Raw genomic sequence first — 19,236 nt, 5'->3', positions numbered from 1 at the left:
AATCACATATAGATACCAAGTTGTGGCAGTGTGAAGAATCACATATAGATACCACGTTGTGGGAGTGTGAAGATTCACATATAGATACCACGTTGTGGCAGTGTGAAGGGCACCGTGCAGAATCACATATAGATACCACGTTGTAGCAGTGTGAAGAATCACATATAGATACCACGTTGTGGCAGTGTGAATAATCACATATAGATACCACGTTGTGGCAGTGTGAAGGGCACCGTGTAGATACACATATAGATACCACGTTGTGGCAGTGTGAAGAATCACATATAGATACCACGTTGTGGCAGTATGAAGGGCACCGTGCAGATACACATATAGATACCACGTTGTGGCAGTGTGAAGGGCACCGTGCAGAATCACATATAGATACCACGTTGTAGCAGTGTGAAGAATCACATATAGATACCACGTTGTGGCAGTGTGAAGAATCACATATAGATACCACGTTGTGGCAGTGTGACAAATCACATATAGATACCACGTTGTGGCAGTGTGAAGAATCACATATAGATACCACATTGTGGCAGTGTGAAGGGCACCGTGTAGATACACATATAGATACCACGTTGTGGCAGTGTGAAGAATCACATATAGATACCACGTTGTGGCAGTGTGAAGAATCACATATAGATACCACGTTGTGGCAGTGTGAAGAATCACATATAGATACCACGTTGTGGCAGTGTGAACAATCATATATAGATACCACGTTGTGGCAGTGTGAAGAATCACATATAGATACCACGTTGTGGCAGTGTGAAGAATCACATATAGATACCACGTTGTGGCAGTGTGAAGAATCACATATAGATACCACGTTGTGGCAGTGTGAAGGGCACCGTGCAGAATCACATATAGATACCACGTTGTAGCAGTGTGAAGAATCACATATAGATACCACGTTGTGACAGTTTGAAGAATCACATATAGATACCACATTGTGGCAGTGTGAAGAATCACATATAGATACCACGTTGTGGCAGTGTGACGAATCACATATAGATACCACGTTGTGGCAGTGTGAAGGGCACCGTGCTGATACACATATAGATACCACATTGTGGCAGTGTGGGGGGCACCGTGCAGAATCACATATAGATACCACGTTGTGGCAGTGTGAAGAATCACATATAGATACCACGTTGTAGCAGTGTGAAGAATCACATATAGATACCACGTTGTGGCAGTGTGAAGAATCACATATAGATACCACGTTGTGGCAGTGTGAAGAATCACATATAGATACCACGTTGTGGCAGTGTGAAGAATCACATATAGATACCACGTTGTGGCAGTGTGAAGGGCACCGTGCAGATACACATATAGATACCACGTTGTGGCAGTGTGAAGGGCACAGTGTAGATACACACATAGATACCACGTTGTGGCAGTGTGAAGAATCACATATAGATACCAAGTTGTGGCAGTGTGAAGAATCACATATAGATACCACGTTGTGGGAGTGTGAAGATTCACATATAGATACCACGTTGTGGCAGTGTGAAGGGCACCGTGCAGAATCACATATAGATACCACGTTGTAGCAGTGTGAAGAATCACATATAGATACCACGTTGTGGCAGTGTGAATAATCACATATAGATACCACGTTGTGGCAGTGTGAAGGGCACCGTGTAGATACACATATAGATACCACGTTGTGGCAGTGTGAAGAATCACATATAGATACCACGTTGTGGCAGTATGAAGGGCACCGTGCAGATACACATATAGATACCACGTTGTGGCAGTGTGAAGGGCACCGTGCAGAATCACATATAGATACCACGTTGTAGCAGTGTGAAGAATCACATATAGATACCACGTTGTGGCAGTGTGAAGAATCACATATAGATACCACGTTGTGGCAGTGTGACAAATCACATATAGATACCACGTTGTGGCAGTGTGAAGAATCACATATAGATACCACATTGTGGCAGTGTGAAGGGCACCGTGTAGATACACATATAGATACCACGTTGTGGCAGTGTGAAGAATCACATATAGATACCACGTTGTGGCAGTGTGAAGAATCACATATAGATACCACGTTGTGGCAGTGTGAAGAATCACATATAGATACCACGTTGTGGCAGTGTGAACAATCATATATAGATACCACGTTGTGGCAGTGTGAAGAATCACATATAGATACCACGTTGTGGCAGTGTGAAGAATCACATATAGATACCACGTTGTGGCAGTGTGAAGAATCACATATAGATACCACGTTGTGGCAGTGTGAAGGGCACCGTGCAGAATCACATATAGATACCACGTTGTAGCAGTGTGAAGAATCACATATAGATACCACGTTGTGACAGTTTGAAGAATCACATATAGATACCACATTGTGGCAGTGTGAAGAATCACATATAGATACCACGTTGTGGCAGTGTGACGAATCACATATAGATACCACGTTGTGGCAGTGTGAAGGGCACCGTGCTGATACACATATAGATACCACATTGTGGCAGTGTGGGGGGCACCGTGCAGAATCACATATAGATACCACGTTGTGGCAGTGTGAAGAATCACATATAGATACCACGTTGTAGCAGTGTGAAGAATCACATATAGATACCACGTTGTGGCAGTGTGAAGAATCACATATAGATACCACATTGTGGCAGTGTGAAGGGCACCGTGTAGATACACATATAGATACCACGTTGTGGCAGTGTGAAGAATCACATATAGATACCACGTTGTGGCAGTGTGAAGAATCACATATAGATACCACATTGTGGCAGTGTGAAGGGCACCGTGTAGATACACATATAGATACCACGTTGTGGCAGTGTGAAGAATCACATATAGATACCACGTTGTGGCAGTGTGAAGAATCACATATAGATACCACGTTGTGGCAGTGTGAAGAATCACATATAGATACCACGTTGTGGCAGTGTGAAGAATCACATATAGATACCACGTTGTGGCAGTGTGAAGAATCACATATAGATACCACGTTGTGGCAGTGTGAAGAATCACATATAGATACCACGTTGTGGCAGTGTGAACAATCATATATAGATACCACGTTGTGGCAGTGTGAAGAATCACATATAGATACCACGTTGTGGCAGTGTGAAGAATCACATATAGATACCACGTTGTGGCAGTGTGAAGGGCACCGTGCAGAATCACATATAGATACCACGTTGTAGCAGTGTGAAGAATCACATATAGATACCACGTTGTGGCAGTGTGAAGAATCACATATAGATACCACGTTGTGGCAGTGTGAAGAATCACATATAGATACCACGTTGTGGCAGTGTGAAGGGCACCGTGCAGATACACATATAGATACCACGTCGTGGCAGTGTGAAGGGCACAGTGTAGATACACACGTAGATACCAAGTTTTAGCAATGTGAAGATTCACATATAGATACCACGTTGTGGCAGTGTGAAGAATCACATATAGATACCACGTAGTGGCAGTGTGAAGAATCACATATAGATACCACGTTTTGGCAGTCTGAAGGGCACCGTGCAGAATCACATACAGATACCACGTTGTAGCAGTGTGAAGAATCACATATAGATACCACGTTGTGGCAGTGTGAAGAATCACATATAGATACCACGTTGTGGCAGTGTGAAGAATCACATATAGATACCACGTTGTGGCAGTGTGAAGAATCACATATAGATACCAACTTGTGGCAGTGTGAAGAATCACATATAGATACCACGTTGTGGCAGTGTGAAGGGCACCGTGCAGATACACATATAGATACGACGTTGTGGCAGTGTGAAGAATCACATATAGATACCACGTTGTGGCAGTGTGAAGATTCACATATAGATACCACGTTGTGGCAGTGTGAAGAATCACATATAGATACCACGTTGTGGCAGTGTGAAGGGCACCGTGCAGATACACATATAGATACCACGTTGTGGCAGTGTGAAGAATCACATATAGATACCACGTTGTGGCAGTGTGAAGGGCACCGTGCAGATACACATATAGATACCACGTTGTGGCAGTGTGAAGAATCACATATAGATACCACGTTGTGGCAGTGTGAAGAATCACATATAGATACCACGTTGTGGCAGTGTGAAGAATCACATATAGATACCACGTTGTGGCAGTGTGAAGAATCACATATAGATACCACGTTGTGGCAGTGTGAAGAATCACATATAGATACCACGTTGTGGCAGTGTGAAGATTCACATATAGATACCACGTTGTGGCAGTGTGAAGAATCACATATAGATACCACGTTGTGGCAGTGTGAAGAATCACATATAGATACCACGTTGTGGCAGTGTGAAGAATCACATATAGATACCACGTTGTGGCAGTGTGAAGGGCACAGTGTAGATACACACATAGATACCACGTTGTGGCAGTGTGAAGATTCACATATAGATACCACGTTGTGGCAGTGTGAAGAATCACATATAGATACCACGTTGTGGCAGTGTGAAGATTCACATATAGATACCACGTTGTGGCAGTGTGAAGGGCACCGTGCAGAATCACATATAGATACCACGTTGTAGCAGTGTGAAGAATCACATATAGATACCACGTTGTGGCAGTGTGACAAATCACATATAGATACCACGTTGTGGCAGTGTGAAGAATCACATATAGATACCACGTTGTGGCAGTGTGAAGAATCACATATAGATACCACGTTGTGGCAGTGTGAAGAATCACATATAGATACCACGTTGTGGCAGTGTGAACGGCACCGTGTAGATACACATATAGATACCACGTTGTGGCAGTGTGAAGAATCACATATAGATACCACGTTGTGGCAGTGTGAAGAATCAAATATAGATACCACGTTGTGGCAGTGTGAAGAATCACATATAGATACCACGTTGTGGCAGTGTGAAGAATCACATATAGATACCACGTTGTAGCAGTGTGAAGAATCACATATAGATACCACGTTGTGGCAGTGTGAACAATCATATATAGATACCACGTTGTGGCAGTGTGAAGAATCACATATAGATACCACGTTGTGGCAGTGTGAAGAATCACATATAGATACCACGTTGTGGCAGTGTGAAGGGCACCGTGCAGAATCACATATAGATACCACGTTGTAGCAGTGTGAAGAATCACATATAGATACCACGTTGTGGCAGTGTGAAGGGCACCGTGTAGATACACATATAGATACCACGTTGTGGCAGTGTGAAGAATCACATATAGATACCACGTTGTAGCAGTGTGAAGAATCACATATAGATAACACGTTGTGGCAGTGTGAAGGGCACCGTGCAGATACACATATAGATACCACGTTGTAGCAGTCTGAAGAATCACATATAGATACCACGTTGTGGCAGTGTGAAGATTCACATATAGATACCAAGTTGTGGCAGTGTGAAGAATCACATATAGATACCACGTTGTAGCAGTGTGAAGATTCACATATAGATACCACGTTGTGGCAGTGTGAAGAATCACATATAGATACCATGTTGTGGCAGTGTGAAGGGCACCGTGCAGATACACATATAGATACCACGTTGTGGCAGTGTGAAGAATCACATATAGATACCACGTTGTGGCAGTGTGAAGAATCACATATAGATACCACGTTGTGGCAGTGTGAAGAATCACATATAGATACCACATTGTAGCAGTGTGAAGAGCACCCGTGCAGAATCACATATACAGTATATCACAAAAGTGAGTACACCCCTTACATTTTTGTTAATATTTGAGTATATCTTTTCATGTGACAACACTGAAGAAATGACACTTTGCTACAATGTAAAGTAGGGAGTGTACAGCTTGTATAACAGTGTAAATTTGCTGTCCCCTCAAAATAACTCAACACACAGCCATTAATGTCTAAACCGCTGGCAACAAAGTGAGTACACCCCAAATTGGGCCCAATTAGCCATTTTCCCTCACCGGTGTCATGTGACTCGTTAGTGTTACAAGGTCTCAGGTGTGAATGGGGAGCAGGTGTGTTAAATTTGGTGTCATCGCTCTCACACTCCCTCATACTGACTGTTCACTGGAAGTTCAACATGGCACCCCATGGCAAAGAACTCTCTGAGGATCTAAAAAAAAGAATTGTTGCTCTACATGAAGATGGCCTGGGATATAAGAAGATTGCCAAGACCCTGAAACTGAGCTGCAGCACGGTGGCCAAGACCATGCAGCGGTTTAACTGGACAGGTTCCACTCAGAACAGGCCTCACCATGGTCGACCAAAGAAGTCTATATGCCAATTTTAATTCATTTATTCATTTTGTCACTGTTTCTCCCCAATTTCTGGTAATTACAATCTTGTCTCATCGCTGCAACTCCACAACTGGCTCAGGAGAGGAGAAGGTCGAGTCACCAAGGGTTAGGGTTAGGCTAACCCTAACTCTAACCCTAACCCTAACCCTTAGGCTAACGCTAACCCTAACCCTTAGGCTAACCCTAACCCTTAGGCTAACCCTAACCCTTAGGCTAACCCTAACCCTAACTGCCTCAGGAGAGGAGAAGGTGGAGTCACCAAGAAATCACTTCCACATTTCCTGAATGATAAAAGTCTAATAGTTCCAAAACAAATTAGATGTTAATAGACACATACACCACATGGATAACAGATGTTAATGGTCACATACACCACATGGATAACAGATGTTAATGGTCACATACACCACATGGATAACAGATGTTAATGGTCACATACACCACATGGATAACAGATGTTAATGGTCACATACACCACATGGATAACAGATGTTAATGGTCACATACACCACATGGATAACAGATGTTAATGGTCACATGGATAACAGATGTTATTGGTCACATACACCACATGGATAACAGATGTTAATGGTCACATGGTTAACAGATGTTAATGGTCACATACACCACATGGATAACAGATGTTAATGGTCACATGGTTAACAGATGTTAATGGTCACATACACCACATGGATAACAGATGTTAATGGTCACATGGATAACAGATGTTATTGGTCACATACACCACATGGATAACAGATGTTAATGGTCACATGGATAGCAGATGTTATTGGTCACATACACCACATGGATAACAGATGTTAATGGTCACATGGTTAACAGATGTTAATGGTCACATACACCACATGGATAACAGATGTTAATGGTCACATGGATAACAGATGTTATTGGTCACATACACCACATGGATAACAGATGTTAATGGTCACATGGATAGCAGATGTTATTGGTCACATACACCACATGGATAACAGATGTTAATGGTCACATGGATAACAGATGTTATTGGTCACATACACCACATGGATAACAGATGTTAATGGTCACATGGATAGCAGATGTTATTGGTCACATACACCACATGGATAACAGATGCTATTGGTCACATGGTTAACAGATGTTATTGGTCACATACACCACATGGATAACAGATGTTAATGGTCACATGGATAACAGATGTTAATGGTCACATGGTTAACAGATGTTAATGGTCACATGGATAACAGATGTTATTGGTCACATGGATAACAGATGTTAATAGACACATACACCACATGGTTAACAGATGTTAATGGTCACATGGATAACAGATGTTAATGGTCACATACACCACATGGATAGCAGATGTTAATGGTCACATGGATAGCAGATGTTATTGGTCACATACACCACATGGATAACATATGTTATTGGTCACATACACCACATGGTTAACAGATGTTAATGTGAGTGTAGAGAAATGCTTGTGCTTCTAGTTCCGACAGTGCAGCAATATCTAACATGTAATCTAACAATTCCACAACTACCTAATACACACAAATCTAAGTAAAGGAATGGAATAAGAATATATACACATAAATATATATAAATAACGACAGGGCGGCATAGACAAGATCCAATAGATGGTATAAAATACAGTTTTTAGATATGAGATGAGTAATGCAAGATATGTAAACATGATCCATTTGTTAAAGTGGCCAGTGATGTCAAGTCTGTATGTACAGCCCGACAGGATGCTCTCATATGTGCATCTGTAAAGGTTTGTGAGTATTTTAGGTGACAAGCCAAATATCTTCAGCCTTCTGAGGTTGAAAAGGCACTGTGGATAGGGGGGTGCTCCTTCTGCTGTTTCCTGAAGTCCACGATCATCTCCTTTGTTTTGTTGACGTTGACTGAGAGGTTGTTTTCCTGACACCACACTCGGAGTGCCCTCACCTCCTCCCTGTAGGCTGTGTCGTCGCTGTTGGTAATCAAGCCCACTACTGTTGTGTCGTCTGCAAACTTGATGATCGAGTAGGAGGTGTGCATGGCCAGAGTTGAGATGTTGTTTCCTACCTTCACCACCTGGGGGCAGCCCGTCAGGAAGTCCAGGACCGAATTGCACACAGCGGCGAACCAGAGACCTAGGGCCTCAAGCTTAATGATGAGCTTGGAGGGTACTATGGTGTTGAATGCTGAGCTACAGTCAATGAACAGCATTCTTACATAGGTATTCCTCTTGTCCAGGTGGGATAGGGCAGTGTGCAGTGTGATGGTGATTGCATCGTCTGTGGACCTGTTGGGGCGGTAAGCAATTTGGAGTGGGTCTAGGGTGACAGGTAAGGTGGAGGTGATATGATCCTTGACTAGTCTCTCAAAGCACTTCATGATGACAGAGGTGAGTGCTACAGGGCGAAAGTAATTTAGTTCAGTTACCTTTGCATTCTTGGGTACAGGAACAATGGTGGCCATCTTGAAGCATGCGGGGACAGCAGACTGGGATAGGGAGCGATTAAATATGTCCGTAAACGCACCAGCCAGCTGGTCTGCGCATGCTCTGAGGACGCGGCTGGGGATGCCATCTAGGTCAGCAGATTTGGAAGGTTAACACATTTAAATGTCTTAATAATCACGTTGGCCACGGAGGAGGAGAGCCCATAGTCCTTGGTAGCGGGCCACGTCGGTGGCACTGTATTATCCTCAAAGCGTGCAAAGGTGTTTAGTTTGTCTGGAAGCAAGACGTCGTTGTCCGTGACGTGGCTGGTTTTCTTTTTGTAATCTGTGATTGTCTGTAGACCCTGCCACATACGTCTCGTGTCTGGACCGTTGCATTGCGACTCCACTTTGTCTCTATACTGAAATGTCACTTGTTTGATAGCCTTGTAGAGGGAATAACTACACTGTTTGTATTCTGCCATATTCCCAGTCACCTTCCCATTGTTAAACTTTGAGGTTCGGGCTTTCAGTTTTGCGCGAATGTCGCCATCTATCCACGGTTTCTGGTTAGGGTAGGTTTTAATAGTCATGGTAGGTACATCTTCTCGTATACACTTCCTTATAAACTCACTCACCGAATCAGCGTATAATTCAATATTATTCTCTGAGGCTACCCGGAACATGTCCCAGTCCGTGTGATAAAAACAATCTTGAAGCGTGGTTTCCGATTGGTCAGACCAGTGTTGAATAGTCCTTAGCACGGCTACATCCTGTTTGAGTTTCTGCCTATAGGAAGGGAGGAGCAAAATGGAGTCGTGGTCAGATTTGCCGAACGGAGAGTGGGGGGGGGGGGGGGGGGGGGGGGGGGGGCTTGTATGCATCTGGGAAGTTAGAGTAGCAGTGATCTGTGTATTTCCAGCTTGAGTGCTACAGTCAATATGCTGGTAGAATTTAGGTAGCCTTAAAATCCCCAGCTACAATAAATGCAGCTCAGGATATATGGTTGCCAGTTTGCATAAAGTCCAGTGAAGTTCCTTGAGGGCCATCGTGGTATCGGCTTGAGGGGGATATACAGTGGGGAGAACAAGTATTTGATACACTGCCGATTTTGCAGCTTTTCCTACTTACAAAGCATGTAGAGGTCTGTAATTTTTATCATAGGTACACTTCAACTGTGAGAGATGGAATCTAAAACAACAATCCAGAAAATCACATTGTATGATTTTTAAGTAATTAATTTGCATTTTATTGCATGACATAAGTATTTGATACATCAGAAAAGCAGAACTTTATATTTGCTACAGAAACCAGCTGGTCTGCGCATGCTCTGAGGACGCGGCTGGGGATGCCGTCCGAGGAGAATTCCCTTGGGAGATAATACGGTCAGCATTTGAATGTGAGGAATTCTAGGTCAGGTGAACAAAAGGAGTTCCTGTATGTTGTTACAATTACACCATGAGTTGTTAATCATGAAACATACACCCCTGCCCTTCTTCTTCCTGGAAAGACTCCAACAGCATATACCCAGAGAGCCATGTGTCCGTGAAACAGAGTATGTTACAATCCCTGATGTCTCTGGAAAACAACCTTTGCCCTAATTTCGTCTACCTTGTTATCTAGAGACTGGACATTAGCGAGTAATATACTCGGAAGCGGTGGGTGGTGTGCGCGCCTCAGAAGACCGCTTCGTCTACCTCTTCTCTGGCAGCGTTGTTTTGGGTTGACCTTCAGAATCAGTTCAAATGCCCTGGATGGTTCGGACAAAGGATCCGCTTCGGGAAAGTCATATTTCTGGTCGTATTCCTGTTCATAGTTCTAGTAATTTGACGTCGCTCTGATATCCAATACATTAAAAAAACAAAATACTGCAAAGTTTCCTAAGGACTAGAAGCGAGGCAGCCCTCTCTGTCGGCGCCATCTTGCCTAATTTCTGTTTCTGTGACAAAAAAGCAACGTACTGTATAGTGTAGAGCAGTGGTCAACAGACTTTTCTGATTCAAGAACACTTGTCTCGGCTTGCAGTCATAATGGCAGAGACATGACTTAAAACACGTAAGATGTTGTTACTCCTATGACCAGAGAAAGGTCAATATTCCTAATTCATGTTGTTACTCCTATGACCAGAGAAAGGAAAATATTCATAATTCATGTTGTTACTCCTATGACCAGAGAAAGGAAAATATTCATAATTCATGTTGTTACTCCTATGACCAGAGAAAGGAAAATATTCATAATTCATGTTGTTACTCCTATGACCAGAGAAAGGACAATGTTCCTAATTCATGTTGTTACTCCTATGACCAGAGAAAGGACAATGTTCCTAATTCATGTTGTTACTCCTATGACCAGAGAAAGGAAAATATTCATAATTCATGTTGTTACTCCTATGACCAGAGAAAGGAAAATATTCATAATTCATGTTGTTACTCCTATGACCAGAGAAAGGACAATGTTCCTAATTCATGTTGTTACTCCTATGACCAGAGAAAGGAAAATATTCATAATTCATGTTGTTACTCCTATGACCAGAGAAAGGACAATGTTCCTAATTCATGTTGTTACTCCTATGACCAGAGAAAGGTCAATATTCCTAATTCATGTTGTTACTCCTATGACCAGAGAAAGGACAATGTTCCTAATTCATGTTGTTACTCCTATGACCAGAGAAAGGACAATGTTCCTAATTCATGTTGTTACTCCTATGACCAGAGAAAGGTCAATATTCCTAATTCATGTTGTTACTCCTATGACCAGAGAAAGGAAAATGTTCCTAATTCATGTTGTTACTCCTATGACCAGAGAAAGGACAATGTTCCTAATTCATGTTGTTACTCCTATGACCAGAGAAAGGTCAATATTCCTAATTCATGTTGTTACTCCTATGACCAGAGAAAGGAAAATATTCATAATTCATGTTGTTACTCCTATGACCAGAGAAAGGACAATGTTCCTAATTCATGTTGTTACTCCTATGACCAGAGAAAGGAAAATGTTCCTAATTCATGTTGTTACTCCTATGACCAGAGAAAGGACAATGTTCCTAATTCATGTTGTTACTCCTATGACCAGAGAAAGGAAAATGTTCCTAATTCATGTTGTTACTCCTATGACCAGAGAAAGGAAAATGTTCCTAATTCATGTTGTTACTCCTATGACCAGAGAAAGGACAATGTTCCTAATTCATGTTGTTACTCCTATGACCAGAGAAAGGACAATGTTCCTAATTCATGTTGTTACTCCTATGACCAGAGAAAGGAAAATGTTCCTAATTCATGTTGTTACTCCTATGACCAGAGAAAGGAAAATGTTCCTAATTCATGTTGTTACTCCTATGACCAGAGAAAGGACAATGTTCCTAATTCATGTTGTTACTCCTATGACCAGAGAAAGGAAAATGTTCCTAATTCATGTTGTTACTCCTATGACCAGAGAAAGGAAAATGTTCCTAATTCATGTTGTTACTCCTATGACCAGAGAAAGGACAATGTTCCTAATTCATGTTGTTACTCCTATGACCAGAGAAAGGACAATGTTCCTAATTCATGTTGTTACTCCTATGACCAGAGAAAGGACAATGTTCCTAATTCATGTTGTTACTCCTATGACCAGAGAAAGGACAATGTTCCTAATTCATGTTGTTACTCCTATGACCAGAGAAAGGACAATGTTCCTAATTCAACAAAATAATAGAAAAAGTAAATAGAAAATGTTTACTAAGTTTTCAGAAAAACAAACTAATTACAAACTGGTCAAGTGGATCTGAAAACAAACAAACCAAATTAATTTCAAATTAAAATCTGAATTTCTAGAACAAAAAAGACATCTAAAAACACACAACTATGATAACCTTGGTGTGTCTGGGTGTGTTTTACCTGGTGGATCTCCTGCCAGCCATTCTCGTCGGTGCTGCCTATGACAGCGTGTTCATGCAGCAGCAGTTCACAGCAGTACGGGTCTCCCCCCACCATGGCACAGTGGTACAACGGAGTTAACCCACGACTGTCCCTATAGTCTGGAGACGCACCCAGGTCCAACACAGTCTGCAACACACACACATTATGCTTAAAACAGAAACACACAGGGGTGTGTATGCATGTGTGTGTGTGTGCGTACTCACTGTGAGTGCTGTGTGGTTCCTAGAGAGAACAGCTCTGTGCAGCGCTGTGATTCCGTCTCTAGTCCTGAAGTCCAGGTGAGCTCCTCCACTCCTCAGAACTTTAATCAGCTCTGAACTGCCCTCTAGCTGAACCGCCAGGGTCAGGGGGCATTCTATAAACACACACATTCAGATAGAAAAATACTGAGGCTTAGTCGTGAGGGATAGATATCACTCACTTTCAGACACTGAGGGGGTGTGTGTGTGTGTGTGTGTGTGTGTGTGTGTGTGTGTGTGTGTGTGTGTGTGTGTGTGTGTGTGTGTGTTGTGTGTGTGTGTGTGTGTGTGTGTGTGTGTGTGTGTGTGTGTGTGTGTGTTTCTTCACCTCCTGTGTCTGCATCATGAAAATTAGGATCAAGGCCTTTCTCCAAGAACCTGGAGACTTTGTCAATGCTGAGCTGATAAACATACTCCATGAACTTCTTAAGGTTGGCCTGAGAGACAGAGAAAGGGACAGCGAGAGTAGGGCTGGCACGTTAGTGTGTGTGTGTGTGTGTGTGTGTGTGTGTGTGTGTGTGTGTGTGTGTGTGTGTGTGTGTGTGTGTGTGTGTGTGTGTGTGTGTGTGTGTGTGTGTGTGTGTGTGTGTCTGTGTGCGCGTGTGCGTATGCATGTTTGTATCTGTGTGTGTGTCTGTGTCTGTGTCTGTATCTGTATCTGTGTGTGTGTCTGTGTCTGTGTGTGTGTCTGTGTGTGTGTGTGTGGTCTTACCTTGGTATGGAGCTTTGCTAGCTGCTTGTCGTCCACATAGCTCTGAGTGTAAACACGCCTCTTATAACGAAACTACAATCACACACACACACACACACACAGCCCTATGAGTTAAAACAATTTTAGTTTCAGCATTTAGGTTGAATGTATGGTATAGGTAGTGGTGTAGGTAGTGGTGTCTAGGTTGTAGGGTGTAGGTACAAGTAGTTGTGTAGGTAGTGGTGTCTAGGTTTTAGGGTGTAGATATGGTATAGGGCGTAGCTCTAGATAGGGAATAGGAGTAATGGGGTAGAGGGTACCTCTAGATAGGGAATAGGGGTGATGGGGTAGAGGGTACCTCTAGATAGGGAATTGGAGTGATGGGGTAGAGGGTACCTCTAGATAGGGAATAGGAGTGATGGGGTAGAGGGTACCTCTAGGCAGGGAATAGGGGTGATGGGGGGTAGAGGGTACCTCTAGGCAGGGAATAGGGGTGATGGGGGGTAGAGGGTACCTCTAGATAGGGAATAGGAGTGATGGGGTAGAGGGTACCTCTAGATAGAGAATAGGGGTGATGGGGTAGAGGGTCCCTCTAGGCAGGGAATAGGGGTGATGGGGGGTAGAGGGTACCTCTAGGCAGGGAATAGGGGTGATGGGGGGTAGAGGGTACCTCTAGATAGGGAATAGGGGTGATGGGGGGTAGAGGGTACCTCTAGATAGGGAATAGGGGTGATGGGGGGTAGAGGGTACCTCTAGATAGGGAATAGGGGTGATGGGGGGTAGAGGGTACCTCTAGATAGGGAATAGGGGTGATGGGGGGTAGAGGGTACCTCTAGGTAGGGAATAGGGGTGATGGGGGGTAGAGGGTAGTCTTTCAGCAGTCGTTCCTCGTCTAGGAACTTCCCAGCTCGTCCGTTGAAGGCCGGTTGAAACAGACCGTAGTTCAGAACATCAGTCAGACTCTGTGTTAGAGTCACTAACACACGCTGCTTACTGCTCCACACTGCTGCCTCGGGATCCAACCGCAGACACTTCTACACACACAAATAAAATGTTATTTGCCACATGCGCCCAATACAACAGGACCTTACAGTGAAATGCTTACTTACAAGCCCTTAACCAACAATGCAGATTTAAGAAAATTAAGTGTTAAGTAGAAAATAGATAAGTTAAAATAAAAAACAGTCAGGATGCTCTCGATGGTGCAGCTGTAGAACCTTTTGAGGATCTGATGACCAATGCCAAACTTTTTCAGTCTCCTGTGGGGGAACAGGCTTTGTTGTGCACTCTTCACGACTGTCTTGGTGTGTTTGGACCATGATCATTTGTTGGTGATGTGGACATCAAGGAACTTGAAGCTCTCATCCTAATCCACTACAGCCCCGTTGATGAGAATGGGGGCGTGCTCAGTCCTCCTTTTTCTGTAGTACACAATCATCTCCTTTGTCTTGATCACGTTGAGAGAGAGGTTGTTGTCCTGGCACAACATGGCCAGGTCTCTGACCTCCTCCCTATAAGCAGTCTCGTCGTTGTCGGTGATCATCCCTACCCATTGTATCGTCGGCAAACTTAATGATGGTGTTGGAGTCATACCTGGCCATGCAGTCATGAGTGTAAAGGAGGGGACTGAACACGCACCCCTGAGGGGCCCCCGTTTTGAGCATTAGCGTGGCGGATGTGTTATTACCTACCCTTACCACCTGGGGGTAGCCCGTCAGGAAGTCCAGGATCCAGTTGCAGAGGGAGGTGTTTAGTCCCCGGGTTCTTGTTTTAGCGATGAGCTTTGAGGGCACTATGATGTTGAATGCTGAGCTGTAGTCAATGTATAGCATTCTCACATAGGTGTTCCTTTTGTCCAGGTGTGAAAGGGCAATAGAGATTGCATCATCTGTGGATCTGTTTGGGCGTTACGCAAATTGGAGTGGGTCTAGGGTGTCTCCGAGGATGCTGTTGATGTGAGCCGTCTGGTAGGCTCATGTCACTGGGAAGCTTGCGGCTGTGCTTCCCTTTGTAGTCTGTAATAGCTTGCAAGCCCTGCCACATCCGACGAGTGTCGGAGCCAGTGTGGTATGATTCAACCTTAGCCCTGTATTGACGCTTTGCCTGTTTCATGGTTTGTCGCAGGGCATGGCGGGATTTCTTGTAAGCTTCCGGGTTAGAGTCCCGCACCTTGAAAGCGGCAGCTCTATCCTTTAGCTCAGTGCGAATGTTGCCTGTAATCCATGGCTTCTGGTTGGGGTATGTACGTACAGTCACTGTGGGGACGACGTCCTCAATGCACTTATTGCTAAAGCCAGTGACTGATGTGGTGTATTCCTCAATGTCATCGGAAGAATCCCGGAACATGTCCAGTCTGTGCTAGCAAAGCAGTCCTGTAGTTTAGCATCTGCTTCATCTGACCACTTCTTATTGACTGAGTCACTGGTGCTTCCTGCTTTAATTTTTGCTTGTAAGCAGGAATCAGGAGGATAGAGTTGTGGTTGGATATATCAAATGGAGGGCCTGCAGTTTATCACAATATATTCTACTTCAGGCGAGAAAAATCTAGAGACTTCCTTAGATTTGGTGCACCAGCTGTTGTTTACAAATATGCACAGTCTGCCCCCCCTCGTCTTACCGGTGTGGGCTGTTCTATCCTGCTGGTGCAGCGTGTATCCCGCTAGCTGAATATCCATGTCGTTATTCAGCCATGATTCCTTGAAGCATAGGATATTACAGTTTTTTATGTCCCGTTGGATATTCGTGATCTTACCTCGTCTAGGCTTAACGGAGGCAGCTGTTTATTCTTGCCGATGCACCGAAAACCCAGCCAGCTGTATGTTATTCATGTCAGCCATGACTCGGTGAAACATAAGATATTACAGTTAATGTCCAGTTGGTAGGATATTTGTGATCGTAGCTCATCTATTTTGTTATCCAATGATTGTACGTTGGCTATGTCACATCTGCTGACCCCTCTCTGGCGCTCAAGGTCGCCAGGCTACTTATCATTATTCACACCTGCCACCATCGTTACACGCATCAACGCTTCATCAGACTCAACTGGACTCCATCACGTTATTAAGTAACCCCCCTATACAGTGGGGCAAAAAGTATTTAGTAAGCCACCAATTGTGCAAGTTCTCCCATTTAAAAAGATGAGAGAGGCCTATAGAGATAGGTACACTTCAACTATGACAGACAAAATGAGAAAAAAAATCCAGAAAATCACATTGTAGGATTTTTAATGAATTTATTTGCAAATTATGGTGGAAAATAAGTTCCTCTGCCCTCCACTCGTTACCTGTATTAATGGCACCTGTTTGAACTTGTTATCAGTATAAAAGACACATGTCCACAACCTCAAACAGTCACACTCCAAACTCCACTATGGCCAAGACCAAAGAGCTGTCAAAGACACCAGAAACAAAATTGTAGCCCTGCACCAGGCTGGGAAGACTGAATCTGCAATAGGTAAGCAGCTTGGTTTGAAGAAATCAACTGTGGGAGCAATTATTAGGAAATGGAAGACATACAAGACCACTGATAATCTCCCTCGATCTGAGGCTCCAACGCAAGATCTCACCCTGTGGGGTCAAAATGATCACAAAAACGGTGAGCAAAAATCCCAGAACCACACGGACCTAGTGAATGACCTGTAGAGAGCTGGGACCAAAGTAACAAATCCTACCATCAGTAACACACTACACCGCCAGGGACTCAAATCCTGCAGTGCCAGACGTGTCCCCCTGCTTAAGCCAGTACATGTCCAGGCCCGTCTGAAGTTTGCAAGAGAGCATTTGGATAATCCAGAAGAAGATTGGGAGAATGTCATATGGTCAGATGAAACCAAAATATAACTTTTTGGTAAAAACTAAACTCGTCGTGTTTGGAGGACAAATAATGCTGAGTTATATCCAAAGAACACCATACCTTCTGTGAAGCATGGGGGTGGAAACATCATGCTTTGGGGCTGTTTTTCTGCAAAGGGACCAGGAAGACTGATCCGTGTAAAGGAAAGAATGAATGGGGCCATGTATCGTGAGATTTTGAGTGAAAACCTACCTATTTTGAGTGACCTCTGTCATTGCCAACAAAGGGTATATAACAAAGTATTGAGAAAAACTGTTGTTATTGACCAAATACTTATTTTTCACCATAATTTGCAAATAAATTCATAACAAATTGTATAATGTGATTTTCTGGATTTTTTTCTTCTCATTTTGTCTATCATAGTTGAAGTGTACCTATGATGAAACAGGCCTCTCTCATCTTTTTAAGTGGGAGAACTTGCACAATTGGTGGCTGACTGTCACTTCCTCAGTTTCTTTCCCGAGTTAGGGTTAGGTAGGGGTAGGTAGTATGTGGACCAGGGTTAGGTAGGTGTAGGGGTAGGTAGTATGTGGACCAGGGTTATGTAGGGGTAGGTAGTATGTGGACCAGGGTTAGGTAGGGGTAGGTAGTATGTGGACCAGGGTTAGGTAGGTGTAGGGGTAGGTAGTATGTGGACCAGGGTTAGGTAGGTGTAGGGGTAGGTAGTATGTGGACCAGGGTTAGGTAGGGGTAGGTAGTATGTGGACCAGGGTTAGGTAGGGGTAGGTAGAATGTGGACCAGGATTAGGTAGGGGTAGGTAGTATGTGGACCAGGGTTAGGTAGGGGTAGATAGTATGTGGACCAGGGTTAGGTAGGGGTAGGTAGTATGTGGACCAGGATTAGGTAGGGGTAGGTAGTATGTGGACCAGGGTTAGGTAGGGGTAGGTAGTATGTGGACCAGGGTTAGGTAGGGGTAGGTAGTATGTGGACCAGGGTTAGGTAGGGGTAGGTAGTATGTGGACCAGGGTTAGGTAGGGGTAGGGGTAGGTAGTAGGTGGACCAGGGTTAGGTAGGGGTAGGTAGTATGTGGACCAGGGTTAGGTAGGGGTAGGTAGTATGTGGACCAGGGTTAGGTAGGGGTAGGTAGTATGTGGACCAGGGTTAGGTAGGGGTAGGTAGTATGTGGACCAGGGTTAGGTAGGTGTAGGGGTAGGTAGTATGTGGACCAGGGTTAGGTAGGGGTAGGTAGTATGTGGACCAGGGTTAGGTAGGGGTAGGTAGTATGTGGACCAGGGTTAGGTAGGGGTAGGTAGTATGTGGACCAGGGTTAGGTAGGGGTAGGTAGTATGTGGACCAGGGTTAGGTAGGGGTAGGTAGTATGTGGACCAGGGTTAGGTAGGGGTAGGTAGTATGTGGACCAGGGTTAGGTAGGGGTAGGTAGTATGTGGACCAGGGTTAGGTAGGGGTAGGTAGTATGTGGACCAGGGTTAGGTAGGGGTAGGTAGTATGTGGACCCGGGTTAGGTAGGGGTAGGTAGTATGTGGACCAGGGTTAGGTAGGGGTAGGTAGTATGTGGACCAGGGTTAGGTAGGGGTAGGTAGTATGTGGACCAGGGTTAGGTAGGGGTAGGTAGTATGTGGACCCGGGTTAGGTAGGGGTAGGTAGTATGTGGACCAGGGTTAGGTAGGGGTAGGTAGTATGTGGACCAGGGTTAGGTAGGGGTAGGTAGTATGTGGACCCGGGTTAGGTAGGGGTAGGTAGTATGTGGACCAGGGTTAGGTAGGGGTAGGTAGTATGTGGACCAGGGTTAGGTAGGGGTAGGTAGTATGTGGACCAGGGTTAGGTAGGGGTAGGTAGTATGTGGACCCGGGTTAGGTAGGGGTAGGTAGTATGTGG

General features: G+C 44.1%; 1 protein-coding gene across 1 annotated transcript in view; it reads right to left on the bottom strand.

Annotated features, from left to right (window-relative positions):
* Positions 1 to 19,236, bottom strand: part of LOC139394584 (SH3 and multiple ankyrin repeat domains 3b) — a 117,438-nt gene that overhangs the window by 83,873 nt on the left and 14,329 nt on the right. The window contains exons 3-7 of the mRNA XM_071142689.1: positions 14,378 to 14,581; positions 13,569 to 13,640; positions 13,185 to 13,293; positions 12,821 to 12,972; positions 12,576 to 12,743 (exon numbers count right to left, since the gene is read on the bottom strand). Of these exons, the coding sequence (XP_070998790.1) occupies positions 12,576 to 12,743; positions 12,821 to 12,972; positions 13,185 to 13,293; positions 13,569 to 13,640; positions 14,378 to 14,581 (705 nt within the window). The remainder of the gene's footprint in view (positions 1 to 12,575; positions 12,744 to 12,820; positions 12,973 to 13,184; positions 13,294 to 13,568; positions 13,641 to 14,377; positions 14,582 to 19,236) is intronic.

Source organism: Oncorhynchus clarkii, unplaced genomic scaffold (genome assembly GCF_045791955.1).
Source record: "Oncorhynchus clarkii lewisi isolate Uvic-CL-2024 unplaced genomic scaffold, UVic_Ocla_1.0 unplaced_contig_4353_pilon_pilon, whole genome shotgun sequence".
Classification (NCBI taxonomy): domain Eukaryota; kingdom Metazoa; phylum Chordata; class Actinopteri; order Salmoniformes; family Salmonidae; genus Oncorhynchus; species Oncorhynchus clarkii.
The sequence above is the reverse complement of the archived record's forward strand: the minus strand, read 5'-3'. Positions and strand labels throughout refer to the sequence as shown.